The sequence below is a fragment of the Ixodes scapularis genome, unplaced genomic scaffold (assembly GCF_016920785.2).
Source record: "Ixodes scapularis isolate PalLabHiFi unplaced genomic scaffold, ASM1692078v2 PGA_scaffold4__175_contigs__length_147842914, whole genome shotgun sequence".
Taxonomy (NCBI): domain Eukaryota; kingdom Metazoa; phylum Arthropoda; class Arachnida; order Ixodida; family Ixodidae; genus Ixodes; species Ixodes scapularis.
This window is the reverse complement of record NW_024609879.1, coordinates 57,295,362-57,313,009: the sequence shown is the minus strand read 5'-3', so window position 1 is coordinate 57,313,009 and position 17,648 is coordinate 57,295,362. Positions and strand designations below refer to the sequence as shown.

The 17,648-nt window shown below is 44.0% G+C and overlaps 1 protein-coding gene across 1 annotated transcript in view; it reads left to right on the top strand.

Annotated features, from left to right (window-relative positions):
- Positions 1–12,647, top strand: part of LOC115324311 (venom metalloproteinase antarease-like TtrivMP_A) — a 98,478-nt gene extending 85,831 nt beyond the window's left edge. The window contains exons 12-13 of the mRNA XM_040211952.2: positions 7,670–7,774; positions 12,516–12,647. Of these exons, the coding sequence (XP_040067886.2) occupies positions 7,670–7,774; positions 12,516–12,647 (237 nt within the window). The remainder of the gene's footprint in view (positions 1–7,669; positions 7,775–12,515) is intronic.
- The last annotated feature ends 5,001 nt before the right edge of the window (positions 12,648–17,648 follow it).

Sequence of the window (17,648 nt, the reverse complement as noted above, 5' to 3'; positions counted from 1 at the left end):
GATGGCCGCATCAAAAACAGCACACGGCATCCTGTGGACCCAACGAGGCAGCTCTTCTTCATTTCAGATTTTCCTCATTTAATTAAGAATGTTCGGAATGGATTTGTCGCAAAGGGCTATTTGACACCATCTGGTCATGTCCACAGTGGCGTAGTACAGGCAGCCTGGGACGTGGACCGTGACAATGTAACATTGAAGGCCATGCCTAGCATTACGCTTGCACATATCAAGCCTAACTGTTTTGAAAAGATGAAAGTAAATCTCGCTTTCCAGCTTTTCGGGGATGAAGTTATTAAGGGGCTCTTCGAACACAGGAAACACATTTTATCACGGTACAGAACAATGGAGCCAACAGAGGATTTTATTCGGCAGATGAACAAACTCATTCGTATTATGACAGCAAGGATGAGCGCCAGAGCATTGAAGTCTGGCAGTCCAAACGCAACGTTTTTACAGAAATTTTTAGTATATCTGAATGAGTGGGAGGCCCACGCGAAGCCAGCTGGAGGAGGTTTTTTGACAGGAAGTACAGCTTCTGGGCTCAGGGTCACAATTAAAAGCACGCTTGACCTGCTATCTTACCTGAACTCTGTTGCAGGATTTACATACCTTTTAACTGCTCGTTTGAGCCAGGACAAACTAGAAAATCTCTTTGGGATAATCAGGCAATCCGCAGGCTGTAACGACCACCCAACCGTGTCACAGTTCTTATTAACTGTCAACGTCTTGTCCTTTTACAACCTTGCGAGGTCACCAAAGGGAGGCAATTGCCCTCCTGCAGTCGTTAAATCGCTCTTGAGTACTGCAGATGTGCCCACTGTCACAGCGAAGTGTCTGTCGGACCAACTGACCATTTTCTGGACAATGGAAACATTGGTGAAGCAGAAGACGTTCTTCAGTCCATTCACCCAGAAAATGACCATGAAGGGTATTCTAACAAAAAAAGCAACGCGGCTTTGGTGTACTACGTTGCTGGCTATGTGTCTAGAAAAACGGTAGCTAAGAATGCATGCACGAGTTGCGCAGCCGAGTTGTGCGTGTCTCAAAAAGAAGCGATGAATGATGTTAACTCTTATTTCACGGCTCATTTTGATAACGCTGGGCTTATTTATCCCACTGATAACCTGGCAAAGACAGTAGCAGCCATGGAGGATGCATTCACTAGCTTCTTCAGCAAGAACAGTGTGCATGAAAAGAGCATGCAAGAGTTTGCACGGAGCCTGCGGTCCTCGAAATTGCCTCAGATAGGGTGCCCCGAGCATGGAAAGAAAACCTTGGCAACTGTAGTGAAGTTCTATATTCTTTTAAGGTTTAGATTTTTCTTAAAAGGTTTGAACAGAGACCGCGAAGGCCAAAGGCAGCGACTGAAATATCTTAAGTTGCGCCACTGCCAATAGCTTTTCCTTGCTCAAATTGATGTTAGAAATTTTGAATGCAGGCTTTCATAATTTGTATTTTGTTCCTATTTTGTTGATTCCAATAAATGTCTTACATGCCTAATAAAGTAAAACGTGAAACTATTTCGAGTCCCGTTATTTTTCTCTTCGCGATTATTATTTAATGTTCTACCACAGAAAACTGGAATGGACAGGCTAACAACTGCCACCGGCATGGGCACATCACCAGCCAGTTCCAAAAGAAAAGAAAAAAGCACGAAAGAAAAAAAAAACCAAGCGCAACCTGATGCCACAACACCGCTCAAGTACCTGCAGTAAATGCAAAAACAAAAATACCCGGATAACGCTACCAGCTGAGCGGTGCCGGCAAGAACTGCTAACTACGCCTGAGAAAAACATTCCTCGCAACCTGACACTAACACTTAAAAATACGGCCCAGCGACGCCTTGCTCACGACGCGCGATAGGAAACCTGACAAGCGAGCGGACCGGCAGCACCCACCCTTACAGCAGCGCCCCTGCGCGGCCGCCGATGACATTCATAGCTCTCCGTGCCACCCCAGCGGGAGCGCTCGGAACACTAGCCAGTATATTTCTAGGCACTGTAGTGCTGTGTTGTGCTCAACCTATGTTCTGTGCATTGGTCGTCCTGTTAGCCACCTCCTGCAATCCACATCAGCCGCAAGCATGCTGTCGGAGTATTGTGTGCCCGCCGGAAAGAATATACAGTCTTCTCGGAAGCAAGGCTGCTACTAGGGCTGCTTGGATCGTGGCTTGGACGTCGTCGGCTCCCACGAACCGCTTCCGCGAGCCTCACGCCGTTTGCTTGGTTCCTTTACGTTTCCGGCGATGAATCCCCCAGCCTTGGCCTTGGCCTCATCCCTACAGGACCTAGCTGGTGAAAAACAATCTACGACAACGCGGCGTCTTTGGAATGCGATTGCTACGATCAGTGGCTCTTAAAACCTCAGTGGCCCCCCTTCAATTGTGAGCTCTGTGTGTGTGTGTAGGCGTTGTAAAGAGAGCTCTTCGGTGTGAGCGCTCTTACCTTCACAGTGTGCAAACTCTTCGAATGGTTATTCAACAGGCGGCGCTGCAAGACGCTAGCCTTCGGCATTGCTTCACCTCGCAGTGTGGTGTTGTGGTTCTCAAAATGGGCACTTATACTCATTTTCATACATAGCGTGCATAGCTGTCAAAGGTACTGAAGTGGTGAGCATGAAAATACAGAAAAAAAAAAGTGTTCCTGGGCGCGTTTCGTGGACGAGTGGTAGGGCTGCTCTGGCGATACCGACGTCTCGGCGGCAGTGGTTCAAACCCTCTAGACGCGCAGTTTTTTTTTTTTTTTTTAGCCATTTTTTGTGCAGGATTGTGCGCATTGCCGAACTACATATTTCGATTCCTCCTTTCTTCTTGCTATTTATTTGTAAGTCGCCGAGAGGCCAGATTTCTACCATCTGCTCTGCCGCTTTGCAAGTGTTATTTGCCTGCAGCACCGAGTTATATTTATTTTTTTTTCGTGCAGCGTGGAATGAGGAATCTCACTGATAGCAGCCTTGCCCCAAAATTTATAATAGGACGTAAATCGACAATAGTTGTGGCCTGAACAGCTTATTTTGAAATAGCTGTCAAGGGTAGGAATCCCCCTCTTGGGGTACTTGCGATGCACCTTGAGGCGAATGGCGTTGTGTGTGAATTCGGCATGCTTGACAGTCCCCGTGCTCGAAACTTCTACATGGCGAGGTCTTCGCTTCGGGGACGCCAGCTTGCCAGATAGACACTGCGCCTTGTACTTCGCGACAGTACGGGCGCACACTCCGGTGTTGTTACTGACCGTCTCCAGGACTTCACGACCGACTTCTCCGGGAAACGCGTTCTTGTACTCGCGTACACGTTGGCGATCACCTGCTTGCACTCTTTCAAGGTCTGCGCACAACGAATCTTTGAAAATATCCGAGCAGGAGAGGTACTTGAGCTTGTTGCGTAAGACGCCATCTTCTCAAAACCAGCCAGTGCCACACAACCCGAAAACCCGCAGCTGCTGCCGCACGGACGAAAACGAAAACAATTTAAAGTAGTTTACGTTATCTTTTCCTTTTTATTGAAAAAAATTTGTGCTCCGTCGAAATCATAACACCACTATAAGTTTCTAGATCCAAGGAGGCACCTTTTTCAACTTTTTTATAAGTGTTTTCGCAGGGGACGCACTATTTTATGGGGTGAACGTGGACACGGTCGGCGATGCAAACCGGTGCGCTAGCTTTGACTGCGTTGCATGCTACGTATGAAACGGAGTATAGTCTTGAATAAGCTGCTGCACCTTCACTCGCTCCCAGAGACGTACCCCACGACAGTTCTAGAAATATGTAAAATGCAGACGCAGGATTCGGTTTCGAATAATGTGCGCGACGCGAAACTTGTTGAATCTCGTATAAAACGAATTCTCAAAACGAGTACTCGCAGGTGTAGCTATGTGGAAAGGTGCTCTTACAAAGCGAACCCAGGTTCGATGCAAAAATAAACATACGTTTTTTTTTTTTACAATTATTCTTGAGAAAAATGAATGTCAACGAAACTTTGTGCATTATTTTTTTTTCCTTTCCTTTTTAATTTTCTTTTTTTGCACAATTATTGAAAATAAAATGTCGACAAAGCTTTGAACTAAATGGTGTCGGACTCCCTTTCTAGAGGTGCATAGGGAAACGGCGGGGCTTGGGTTGCCGGATGGACGCCGCGAAGCAGCATTCATAATTTTTTTTTCGGTAGTGCAAATGCTGCTGACCTGTGACTCCCGTTGAGAAGGGGAAGAGTCAAAACAGAGTCACACGAAAAATTGACTAAGAGAGTCGTGAAGTGTCAAAGAGAGTCATGGAAGCAGTGACTCCCTTTGGACTCCTTTTTTTCTAAGAGTGTAGGAACCCCTAGATTTCATAATAAGGGTCTCACCCCGATTGACGCGAGGGGCGATATGTTAATGATTCCTTAGGGACTACGTACAGAAAATTCAAAAACAGTTATCTAACAACTTAAAAACCGGGCTGGTGCCTTGTACCTTAAAGGCGAAAGGGACTGTTAGCGTCTCCGACAAAGCACGCTTGACATCGCAAAAAAGTGTGGTGCGCTTTAGCGTCGACCGTATGAATCATCGAGCGCCTTGAGACAGAACTGCTCGGGAGACCAACGTACACCTGTGGCCACTCCTTCCCTAAAAACATCCTTTGTATACAGTGTAATAAAGATGTGGTTTGCCATCCGACCGGGTCGTATACATACCTTTAACCTGGATGGGAATTTGTGCAGGCGAAACTTGTTTTCTGCTTTCACTGACTGAACTAACTTGCTAAAATAAAGCTAAATTAGATGTACCGAAATATACCTGGCTAAAGGTGAGCTTGTCGTTGGGTAAGACATGTTTTGAGGCAAATATACACAGTGAGTGTCAAGATGCCTGCCTACCTTTTAGACTTAAACTTTCAACAAAACGTAGGGGACGCTTAAGCTTACCTTTGAAGAGAGTAACTCGCTAGCGTTATCGGGGTTCCGTTCTCCAAACCTTCTCATATAAACACGTGCTCGTCGCCAAGCCGTGCAAGCGTGTGTGCGTGATCTAGTGGGTAGCGTCACGTGTCACATGACGTCACACATTGCTGTGACGCAAAGTGGAAAGTTGAGCCAGTTGGTTCATGGTTCTTTAAATAATTAAAAGCGCCGAAAAAGACAAGGACAAAGAAGTGGAACGACACAAGGCGCCTTGTGTCGTTCCACTTTTTTGTCCTTGTCTTTTTCGGCGCTTTTAATTATTTAAAGAATGCTGTGACGCCATGACCCTATCGACCAGCTAAATTTGGCGGGACAATTTTTTGACTAAACTTGGCGGGTGAAGTTTCCTCTAAATTTGGCGGGAAAGCTTTTGGCTAAATTGGCTGAAACACTTTCCGCTAAGTTTGGCGAGAAGCTTTTCCAGCAATATCTAGTACATAAATTTAATAATACAACGAGCGCAGCCACGTGTGACGCCAAGTGTGACACACGTGGCTGCGCGCGATGCATTATGAAATTTTTCATAGCGCAGCTCTCAGGTGCCCGTTTCCGCGTTTAGCGGCGTCGGAGTCGGAGTCGGCGTCGGCGTTGGCGTAACCGAGCTAAATTTAGCGGAAAAATTGACATCACGTGACACCAACACCAATTCAATTTTCCTCAAAATTTAGAGCGGGATTGAATTGGTTTTGAGGTCAAGTGACATCAAATTTCTCGCTAAATTTAGCGGACTGAATTTGTTCATAGGTGACGTGACACCAAGTCGTGTGACGTCATTTTCCCTGACTGAATTGGTGTTGAGGTCACGTGATGTCAATTTTTACCTAAATTTAGCGGGGAAACTGTTCGCGAAGGGAAGGATAAGAAGGAGGAGGAGGGCAGGAGGAGGACGACGAGAGGATAAGGAGGAGGAAGGGCATACCCTCCCCTCCTCTTCCTCAAGAGCTGCACTTTAATTTCGCGTTACACACATTTCTAAACGTCTTTGTTTAATGTTTATGTCAGCTCCACTATGTTCAGTCGACATTATAGTTAAAACAAATTTTAGAGCGCAGCTTTTAGGAGCCCGTTTCCAGCCTGAGCGGCGTCGGCGTCGGCGTAACCGGGGGGGGGGGGTCACGTCACCCCCCCCCCCCCCCCGAGGTCACGTGACTACCCGCAGGTGACGTGACCCCCCTCAGTACCCTTCCCTACTCCTCCTCAAGAGCTGCGCTCCGATTCGGCGTTACAGGGATTTGTAAACGGCTTTCATTTTTAGATTACATAATATCAGGATCGATTCAGAGATCGATATATTTGCTGCAATAATGTTATCCTGTATCCACAAATAAAAAAAAGATAGATGTTTTAAAAGCACGTCACTATTTTGCTGCATTTTAATTAAGAAAAACTGTACTAATGAAAAACATTTAAGGCTCCTATCCACACTGTGTAGGTGGTTGGGCACCGAAGCTGTGGTATCACCTGCAACGATTGCCCACTGCACCATTAACCCTTTTTATGACAGACGCCACCAGAGGGTGCTCCAGTCTTTGACGTCGCAGAGAACTTACTGTTTATAAAAAGAATGAACGACAAGTTTCCATAGCAACATGGACCTGAACACCTCTGCTTGGAATGTAGAATTAATGTTCAACCGCCAATTCTCCAGGTGAACGCCAAAATAACGCAGGATTGCAAGCTCTGTTCAAATGTTTCAAGTAGTCTTGTAAAATAACTTGCCTCCTCCAAGCTGTAATATTGCACAGCCAAAGACTCTCGTAAGATCTCCAACTTTGTTGTCCGTGTTGCATTTATGCTTCCCAGCACTGGTGACACATGCAATATCAACAGACTTCTAAAGGCGGCGCGACCGGAAGTCGCTTCGGACGCAAGCGGCACTTTACGTTTGTAAACAGTAAACGGGTCTATACCAAATGATTGACGCAAAAAAAAGTAAATTCATTGTATCAAAATGTTGTTCATATCAAAGAATTCGTACGCTGCCGTGGCCGTGCAGCTTATGCAACCGCAATTTCTACCGAGAAACGCATGCGGGGAGCGCTACGTGCTTCGAATTGTTAGCGGGGCAAGTGACGTCACTCCCAACTTTGTACTATGCCGTCGCTGCGGCTACTTACGCAACCGCAGTTTGTACTGAGAAACGCATGCGGTTAGCGCAGCGTACCTATCATTTATCACGTGGTTTTGACACCTTTTTTTTTTGGTTTTCTTAGTGAAACAAGTGTCCAAATTACATGTTAAGAAATATGGAGTGCGAACGGTGATAGGGCGCGCGTGGGTTTTTTGTCGGCTGTTGTTTCTGTCGACTACTGCTCTTTTGACGGTCAAGAAAAAACCCGACCAACGAGTAACATACAGCTTCGCTGTAATACATTTTTTCTGCTTGACCTTGTATTTTGACGTCAATATAATATTGTATTCGCTCGCTCGCCTAAAGTCGAACAACTCTTGACGTGATATGTGGGAGTTATCAATGCGATCATTCTATTTCACAGTCCTGTTAAATATCAGATGTAACATTCACAATGACTATTAATATATAAAGGAGCTCCGTCAAGCGTGACGTGGTTTCATATAATACAGAGCATGTTATAATAGTTATTTAAGCTGATAACTTACTCAGGTTGGTAATATTTTTTTTTAAGGTGAGGAACTCTGCAAGGAATGTGGTAATCGGAAACTTACATGATGTGCAGCTGCGTTTGTATAACCTTGTTTTTATTTTTTAAACAGGACGATAATATGAAGCAGAATTGCCGATTTCAATGCTGCCCGGAAAACTTTTATTCCTGTTTTGACGAAATCGCCGTAGATGGAATGCCCTGTGGGGATCGAAAGGTAAGCGCACTCCATGGTGCAATCAGCATCAATTTTATGCAGATTTGCGCCAAAGAAAACCTTAGCAATGTTTCTATTCTATACCTGTCGCACGAGAGCCTAGAACACTTAAAGGGGTACTCCGCCGATTTCTTCATGGTCCCCGATTTCCTTGAAACTTTGCAAAACTCGCCAAACAACATCGCCAAAATAGTATCCCAAATATTAGGTCAAAACTATTTTTTTTCACGAAGTTATTGAATTTACCATTTTGGTCCTCACCGTGTTTTCCAAACTGGAAGTCTCTACTGGCAACAATGAAAACGTGACGTCAGTGGAAGTGGAGGGGTTCACTCTTTGAACGGTAGAATTTGTTCCCAACTGATTCGAAGCAGTTTCATGGTGTCAAATGAATGCTCTGGAAGCTCGCTCCAGTCCGCGCGCTCCAGCACGGAACAAATCATGGGCATATTCTATTTTTTAGACTGCTCGCCCGACTGGCAAGCTTGCCTTCCACTGACGTCACGGCACTGAAAAGGGCGGGTATATTTGAATGTTGGTTTTTGCATCATTTTCATTTGCCGATTTCACAATAACTATTATGAATTTCGCGATACTAAATAGCATACCAGAAAGGGTAAAGGCCGGGGAGTCAGATAATATAGTTAGTTGAGGTAGCTCAAAAATCGCCGGAGTACCCCTTTAAAGCAAAGGCCCTTAAGTTAAACGGATTCTAAGCCGAAACTGTTCGTTGCCACACAGTCAACTAACAGGGACCGTGAAAATTTTTGGTTTTACAATAATACTACATCGACCACAGGAGACCGATTAACTGGTGTTAATAAGTAAAGACAGGCAGCTTATCTGCGACCTCTCGCTGAACCGGCCACACTGTATTGTGAAAAAAAACAACATAGTTGTGACTGATTACGATGAAATGGTGCTATGATATTGGATGAGAGGGTGGCATGGTGCAAGAACTCATTTAAGATACGCACAAAACCATATATGATGAAAGTCCCCTGCAAGGAAAAGGCTGTATTAGAGCCTTGAATACCTTTGCATACACGTCCCCTGATTACCAGGTAGCATGCACTTTGGAAACCCTAAGTGGCCAAGCATCTATCTTGCTGAATGTGTTTTGTAAAGCATGTTGCTTGTATTTATTGTAAGGACACTCAGAATGTGATCTACTGGCATTTCAGCTTCAGAACTGGTATAGGTCAGAGAGTTTTTTCTGCCGATGAGATGAAGGAATCTGGGGTACATGTTATTATTAGGCTTTGACAATGCATAAGTGATTTCTGTTACCCCGCGGTCTAATTATTGTGAGCGGGAAGTAAAGTGAGGGTAGAGGAAGTCTATTTTGGCATTGTGGAAGATTCTGTCTGGCCAATATTCTCGTTAAAAAGAGTTTAAATTGTAGAAGGCCAAAGCATTGGTATCAATGTGTGAGTGCGGTATTGCGATATCCTTGGTGCCGACGATAAATTTTAACGCACTGCTAGCAGGACACCACACCCCGTGGAACTCGATGTGATCCCCTTACTTTGCGCCTCGCAAACGTTTGCCGTTTTTATGGTGATCGGGTCGGTTCCAAGCCGATCACCATAAAAACGGCAAGCTTTAGCGAGGCCTGTAAAAGAAAACACAATACGGCTTTCTTTTCGAGGTATCATCGCTGAGACAATATTTTGTGCTGCTTGCTTCTTTTCTACTGTTCGCGTCCAATTACGTTAAGTACAGTTCTGAAATTTAAATTCAAAAACAATTTTTAGTTGCTTTAACTCTTTAATTGTTGTCGCATATCCTGTGGCAGCGTGAAGATAAAACAAACCCATGCCATGTAGTATAAGAAAACACCCAACATTTTGTTTAAAAATTAGTAGTCCCAAACAATGAAAACGTTTTTTTTTCTTGCGGTCGTCAATGGTGTTTATCCCAGATAGGCTAACTGCACAATGTAAAATCTACGAAATGTCTTCGAACACACTGAACTCATTTGTGAATATATGTTGCCTGTCCCACATATGCATTGGAGTCTTCCGAAATGGCCGCAACACATCACATAGGATAATAGGTTTAGTAAACGCAATCCTCGTTGTTTATTAGAAAAGTCTGGAATAAACGACGAGAAAACATAGGCAGGCATGAAAATTCTGACGTACAAACCCTCACTGCTTTATCGCCGCCAGATCACGGCACTACAGGGTTACGGAAAGTGATCTGGCCAACTCACCAAAACCAAATTCGTCGAAGGTGAACTTGTCCAAGGCCTACTCGACTGATAGGCCAGCTCGTGGAAAGGGGCAACATGTTGAAAGCATTCAGTTACAGTGACCGGAAGAAAGTTTTATGTGAAGATCTTTTTATTTTTGTTTTTTCTTGCTTTCTATTTTTCAGCCGCAAATTTAATTTGTTCCTTTTGTATAGATTGTCTACCACCGAAGAATGGCACAATGAAAAAGCGCAGGATCTTTGAAGACGCAGTTCTGAGGCACTCAGATCACACGTTTTTGCGCTCTCAGATCACACTCCAAAACTATTAGTTTTGGAGTGTGGTTTACGCAATTTTTGGGATTGCTGGGGCACTCGCGAAACCTAACAGAAGCTCGTACGTCGTACACTTTGAAGCAAAAATTCATCATGCAACCATGTTCTTAATCCGCAGCGCACATACAACTATATAACTATGCAAAATGATGAAACGCTATTCACCTATTTGCCTCGGTCACTCACATTGCAGTGCACGATCTTCCTTCTAACATTTGTTTTATGAGTGCAGCGACTAAAGTAAGCGTTTTTTAAATGATTTACACACTATACATCACCCGAGAAACAATACTGAAGCGTAGAACTTAATACGAAGAAACTGGATATTCGTACGCTCATTGATTCCCGCAACAAAGTCAGCAAAACGCACTATAGTTATACATCTTGAGGCCCACATCCGTATTCCGCTGCAGGAGCTAACTGCAATGCGAAAAAGTTGAAACTAGATATTCTCTTCGGCGTACTGGCCTTCGATGGGTTGCCCTATAACAGATCGGCCTATTCGAGAAGATGGCCGTCGACGAGTTGACATTCGACGCGCTGGCTTTCGTCGAGTTGACCACACTCTAGGCTACCTTTCGTCAGAGTAGCCTAGAATGTGTGAGTAGGTAATAAGGAACTCAAGGAAATCCTCCTCTTTCTTCGACGCGCTCACCCTTTAAACCATGATACACTTTCAAACCGAACCCCATATCCCAAATTCTATCCGTCCGTTCGTCATCCGCCCATACATTTCCAGCTAAAATTAGTGAGGCAATGAACGCCTCATGGCCTATGGTCCAAGTCAGTTTCCCTGCAAGATCTATGGAAAAATTGATTAAAAGTTGTGTTTTTCTGCACTCCCCTAATCGACTGTTTTATTTTTATTTTTTTTTGTTCAGAATTAAACAATTGCTTTTGAAAAGTTGCATTCATGCATTAAAGGACATATTTTATTTTACTTCCTCGCCATCACCCGCCATCATGTTTGTCCCAAGGCAGTGTGCAACATCTCTCCACATGGTTTAGGCATATGTCAGAGTGCAGTTGAAAGCTAAAGATACGCCGACAGAAACACGCAGACTACACACTCACTATCGCAGCGCACCTTCCGGATATTATTAGATTAGCCACGGAAAACACACCCGAAGAAAAATGCCAAGCGCCGTTACGTTGGACTTCTGATGCTTCTTGATTTGGACCATCGGCCTGTAGCCTCTAATGCAATCTTAAATCATAACCAAATACTTCACCAATATGTGCCATAGGCATTCCCCTTTCCTCCAGTCACTCCCTTTGTCCTCCTTTGTGACGGAAACTTTTTTACCTATTTTGTTTGTTTCTTTTGCCCTCTCGCACTCATCCGTTTGAATGATGTCACAAGACATCAACAAGCTCTCTTCAAGAGTTGTTAGTTTCCCGTGTAGCAGTAGTTTGTGTGTTTGTTTCTACTGGCCAAAAACAAATCTCAGGGGTGTCACAGTTATGCAATTGTAACTTTCGCCAGCGAACACGTTACACGTAGGCTTCTTTTATTTTCATGTAAAACGCAATTTTACCTGCAAGTTGACTTCTAACCTTGTGTAGACGAAATCACACATTCAACACTCTTTAATTAAAAATTACAGCACTTACCCCCGCTTTCTTACAAGATATTCAGCCTATAATTTTTTTAAGGGGGGCAAAAACCTCGTCAGACATTCGCCTTTAGTCTCACCTCCCGGTGAGCGAGAAACAAGACAAAATTATATGTTGAATAAATAAAGATAAAACGATAATATTAGGAACCATAACATTTACGCGTAGCCTCCCGAACCGACTTAGGCAGTAAATACAATTATATTACGGTTCATATTATCACTCTTAACAATAAAATGCTCAATAAAATTCTTATCAGTAGAACATAAAATTTTTTACCGAAGGCTTACAAATCGAAAACAACACAAAAATGTGTTGTTGTTTTGTTTTTTTTCGTATTGCCTATTAAGAGTATATTCATTTTACTAAACGTTCATCCACTAAAGTTCAAACGATAAATCTCGAACAAAAAGCGAGGTATATTAATGTATTTGAAATCAATTGAACTTTGAACGATGACAGCTCATTGATTCATTTATATTCTTCAGTTCTCTTCGCACTCAGTCGCAACGCGCTTGGCTCAGGCGGGTGGATAAATCAATACTCCCTGCAAAATATGCAACTCATATTTAATATAATTTTCTTCCCGCAGATATGCTTCAGAAACAAATGCGATACGCATGATCATCTCTCTCCAAACAGGACCGTGAACGTCTCTATGTTAATTGCGGTGAAGTCTTACAACACAAGCCATCCACGTGATTTGAATACGCGCCCCACTTAACATGCCACTTTAAATAAAAGAAAACTAAATTAATATCAAGCCATATTCTACGAACATGCAGAGTGTTTCACAGAACACAGGTCTACTGCGAAAAGTACGCATCGCAGTAATAAAATTTGTTGATGTCATATCCGCCAAAAGCCAATTCATAAAAATGCATTGTGTTTGTTATAATTATGTCCTTAATACTTGAGAGTAATCAGTTTTTTTTTATTAGATAAACTAAAGAGCTGGTTAAAATACCATGCCTTTGCTGCTCTCAGGAGGTTTTCACGGGCTCAACTGGACACGTGGGAAATCCCCTATTTTGAATGATTCTTTGTTTTTCTTTTGTTAATTTACTTCTTGAGTTTGCAATCTTGTTGTTTCAGGAAAATAAAAACTTTGATGGATGGTTATTTATATGAAAAAAGTAGGCTCTAAAACTATGAGTCTTTTGCCTGTAATAGCATGGCAGAATATTGATTGCTAGAGTTGGTATGCCCAGCTAAATTTCTCCATTTTCCTCACTGGAAGCTCTTTCTGACTTAATCTTTGTTGTGCTGCAGTCTCTCCGTAAGTATCCTGGATAAACAAGTATATTAGATAGAACTGCTCTTCGTCGAAACTCAAATTTGTTATTAGGGTACGTTGTTGGGCTAGTTGGTTCATCTTAGTAAAACATATAAAATAGCGCAAAAAAGACAAGGACAAGAAGTATACAGGAGAGGCGCTATTTTTTTTTTTTTGTATACTTCTTGTTTCTGTCTTTTTCGCGCTATTTTATGTTTTACTCAAATTTGTTAACGGTGCATTAAATGTTTAACCGCAACTAAAACAAGGCCGTCATCAGTAAAATGAAGCTTGAACATCTGAAAACTGTCTTGGTTTCTACAAATAACGCCATAGCACTCGTTTGATACATCAACTTTAAAGAAGCCGTACAACAAAACTCGGTAGGAGTGTTTCACACTTTAGGCACGCTCACTGGTGCTAATGGACCCAGGTATACACCAACTCATGTTCCCAAACAAACCGGAGCGCTCCTAGCGGCACGCCGCCAGTGGCGCGCATGCCCGATGGGGTGTGGGAAAGAAGCGCGCCGTCTCCCACCAACAAACCATTCGAATGCGATGTTGTCGGCGTTGCTGTGAGTCCCCGTGCTCGTTCTCGCGTTGGAAGTCTTGGTTTTACGTTTTCCTATAGCAACGTCCGACTACTTTAGTGGCCTCATCGAAACACGGCAAAACTTTGCATGAATAATGTGACGTGTGGCGATTCATTCCGCGTGGACTTGGCAGAAGGGATGTTGAGGCCTGATTCGCGTGATGAGGTTCTGCTAGCTATTTTCATCGCGATGTCACTCAGTCTACAAAAGTAGCGCAGAGGGCAGTTGCGCTGCTCGACGTCGATACTGAAAATCACAAGCAGAATAGGACCATGTGAATCAGGCATTACAAGGTGATGGTGGCCACTGGTAACAATAATAAACATACTCTTGCATCCGCTATTTGCATCGATCCTACTTACCCTAAACATACTTCAAATTGAGGTATTTAGAGGCCTGCACCTCTTACCGCAATTGCCGCGTCAACGTGGGGTCTACGGGCCATTGTTCTTTGAACGTGCAGACAACAGTTTGAAAAAGCAGACGACGTTGAAAGAGAAAATGACAGTTTGAACGATAACACGGTCGTTTGAACGCGAAGACGCACTGAACGTGGTCTTCCAGTGGTCTGGACAACTTGACGGTTTTCCACCGTTCATGTTAGAACGAAGCAAATAAATCTAATGACGTGAAGTCTCCTTGAGTGTAACCCTAAATGTTTTCCGCACAAGCATTCATGGTACAACTTCGTCTGGTTTTTCCTTTTCACGGCACTTCTCCACGTTCTTGGTGGAACTGAACAGAAAACAAGTGAAAACTGATCTTGACATCTTTTCCGGCTCTTTTGGTGGAGCTTTAGTAGCGGCGTTCTGACGAGAAGGCAGGTTTTAGTCTGGTGTCTTCCAAAACAACACAGAAATGGCCATCTCGTACGTAACAGAGTTGAGTTGGTGTATACTTTCAAGCAAAGCGACTGACCAAGAACCGTCTTTGTCGCCGCGTAAGTTCAAAGATAAAGTGGACGTTTCTTTTAGTCACACCTTCGCAAAACTTGATGACGAAGTTTTTGCGATCGCATTCTTGTCGTTGTAATAATGCGATTCCCTGAATTTTCTCATCGCGTTCTGAGATACCAGCGGCGACGAGATTTAAATGCGGCCCATGCAGCGAACATGAGCACTGCTTGAGCATTTGATGTCTGTTTTTGACAATCAATACTGAGTTTTAGAATATGGGGCTACAAAGTTAGAAGGCCCCTAAAAACCAGGAAGACGCTCGCGGAGCGATACTCGCACCACAGGCTCACAGAATAGTGTTTTCCTAACACAGCGCGGCATGCTTCCAGCAGCAATGAGGCTGACAAGCAAAATATTGGTAAGCGAAATTAAAAAAAAAAAACCTAAAACATTAGCGCTGAGCAAACACTTCTTGTTGCTTGTGGTGCAACTAATAGTTAGGGTAAAACTAAATCAACCCGTGTTTGCAAATTGTTCTATATTTTGATTGTTTTAAGTAAAAACAAGCAGGGATTTTTTGCACATGACGTTACTTCCGATTTGACTCGAAATGGAAGTCAACATTGTCGCCTGCTGTCAGTGCCTTGGCGCCATGCTGGCAGTAGTGACATAGAGCCATAGAGCCGTCTTTGAATAACAACATTTCATAATTAATTTTGTCCAAGTCAGTCGCAAAAAAGTTGTTTTACCTGAAACGAAGTTCAGTCCACGAACCTTTAGTTGGGGTACAAATCTTTTTTGTTGAGATCATAGGGTTAGTATAATTATCTAGAGAGAAAAATACCATGCATTTCGCAGCTTCGGAACGGCGGGGCATAGAAGCGGACGTCGGTGGTCCCAGTTGACGGTCCCGATGAGCCCACATCTCTGCCGACGCCTTTATATGCATAAAGAAGTAGGAACATAGGACCTGCACTCTTAGAAAAAAGGGTACGGATAGTCCTCCCTTACGGGAGGAACGGTCTTGTAACCTATGTTCCTTTAGAAAGGGAGAAACCTTCGCCCCTGAAGCAGGGGAGCAAAGTTCCTCCGTCGCTTGCATCTCAATATGGCGGCCCCGAATCGAGCAAATCGAGCCCAATAAGGCTTAATGAGGACGCTACGTCTCTTGTACGGGACGAGAGCAGCAGCAAATGAAAGCGTAACACGAGCTTTCCGCAAACTGTGTTTATTTCCGAAGCTAGATTCCCCCCACAGGTACAGAAACCTGCGTTTCGAAAGCAGTTACTCAGTCTTCTCGTCAACAGCACTGCGATGTTAAACGGAGACAACCGATACCCAGTTACTTCGCGCACTTTGCGTCTTACCTTTGGTGTTCCTCGAATCACAATTCCTTCGTCAACCGCACATCACGGAGAAGAGCAAACTCACTCCGCGAAACTAAAAGCCGCTCTCGAAAGAACGAACTCGAAGCCGCTGTTTATCGCGTAGCGTGAAAGAAGGTTAAATCGCTAGCCACCAGATGGCGGGGTCAAGCAGAGTAATTGCCAGTAGCTAGGCTAGGTGGCGCTAGGTACCGCCCAAGTCATGTTCTACAAAAAATAATTTGCTTCTTTCAGGCCACTACTGCGCCTGAGGACCCTCTACTATACACACATGCAACCCATACACATTATTACAAGCATTAGGGGAACATACATCAAGCACATGCACTGCTCACACAAATATCAATACAACGGAACACCACACTAACCCGAACACTACACCCGTGCTCTGCGTTTCCGTCTTTTATACTGGTCGTTTTGAACGTGCGGAACTTTTCGGTGACTCCCTAAGCAATAAAAAATATTCCCAGCATGTTGAAGTTTTCCCTGCAATGTCATACCTCTGAGAGTATTTTGAATGGCTCAGGGGTTGAATCTCTTATTAAAAAGTAAACGCTCAATTATGCCGTAATTATTTGAAAGCCAATAAATCAAGCCGCTCCAATGCGGTTCGAAGCCATGAGTTTGTTTCCCCACACGGCACGTCGTAGCTTGTATTTCTATTTGTTTTTCTATTTGTGCTGTTCGCGCAGAGCTGCAATTGCCGTTTGAATTAATCTCTGTAGAGCGGATATTCAGTAGCTGGAAGTGATGCTTCACGTACTGAGAAATTGCTTTTCCATCAACTTGAATGTAGTCAAAGCCGCGACTTGCGGCAGGTTTAAGTGTACGGAACTACGCCGTGGCGAGCCCGAAAACTTCTAGCGCTCATCCCAGCGCACCACGGAGGGCAGTTTCTCCAGCAACCGTATAATTAAACAGCAAAATAAAGGGTAGCTTTTTTTTCGATTTTACCTACTATTGTTTTTAATGCCGAAATTCCATACTGTAAATATACGTACTTTACGTCACGATTTCGTACTGTTCAGTCCTTGCCCTTGAGCACAATCGCTGTCGGGGACGAGACAATTCCGACAGTCACATTGACCACTGTACGATAGGAGCTTCTACTGTTCAGACCATGACTATCCGCACGTTGATCGATTGCACGTAATCCCTCAAGTGGTATTAAACTTTTTAATGTAAAGCGGAATGTCAACCTGCGACACCCCGCCCCCTCCGATCACAACCCCACCAGCGGCATCAATGCCCAACAGTTTACGATCTTATCTTCTTGTTACACCACTGATACGCGAACACATGGTCACATCGGCGATAATTCCAGTCTTCTGTTCACAACCCGACACTGTCATCACGATGTTGCAGCTATGTTGCTGACACGCACAAACACAAAACCACGTTGAACGCCGGTTGCACTCGGCATCGGAAAACAGAACCAAACTCAGGGGGGAAGGCACCCAGGCAGCCGGCAGCAAAACCTGCCTGTCTTGGACGCAGTTCCTGCGGTTTCCATAACGTCGAAAACGTCGACACAGTTCCGCGTGCTTTCGCTACTGTAGTCTGTAGTGCTGCA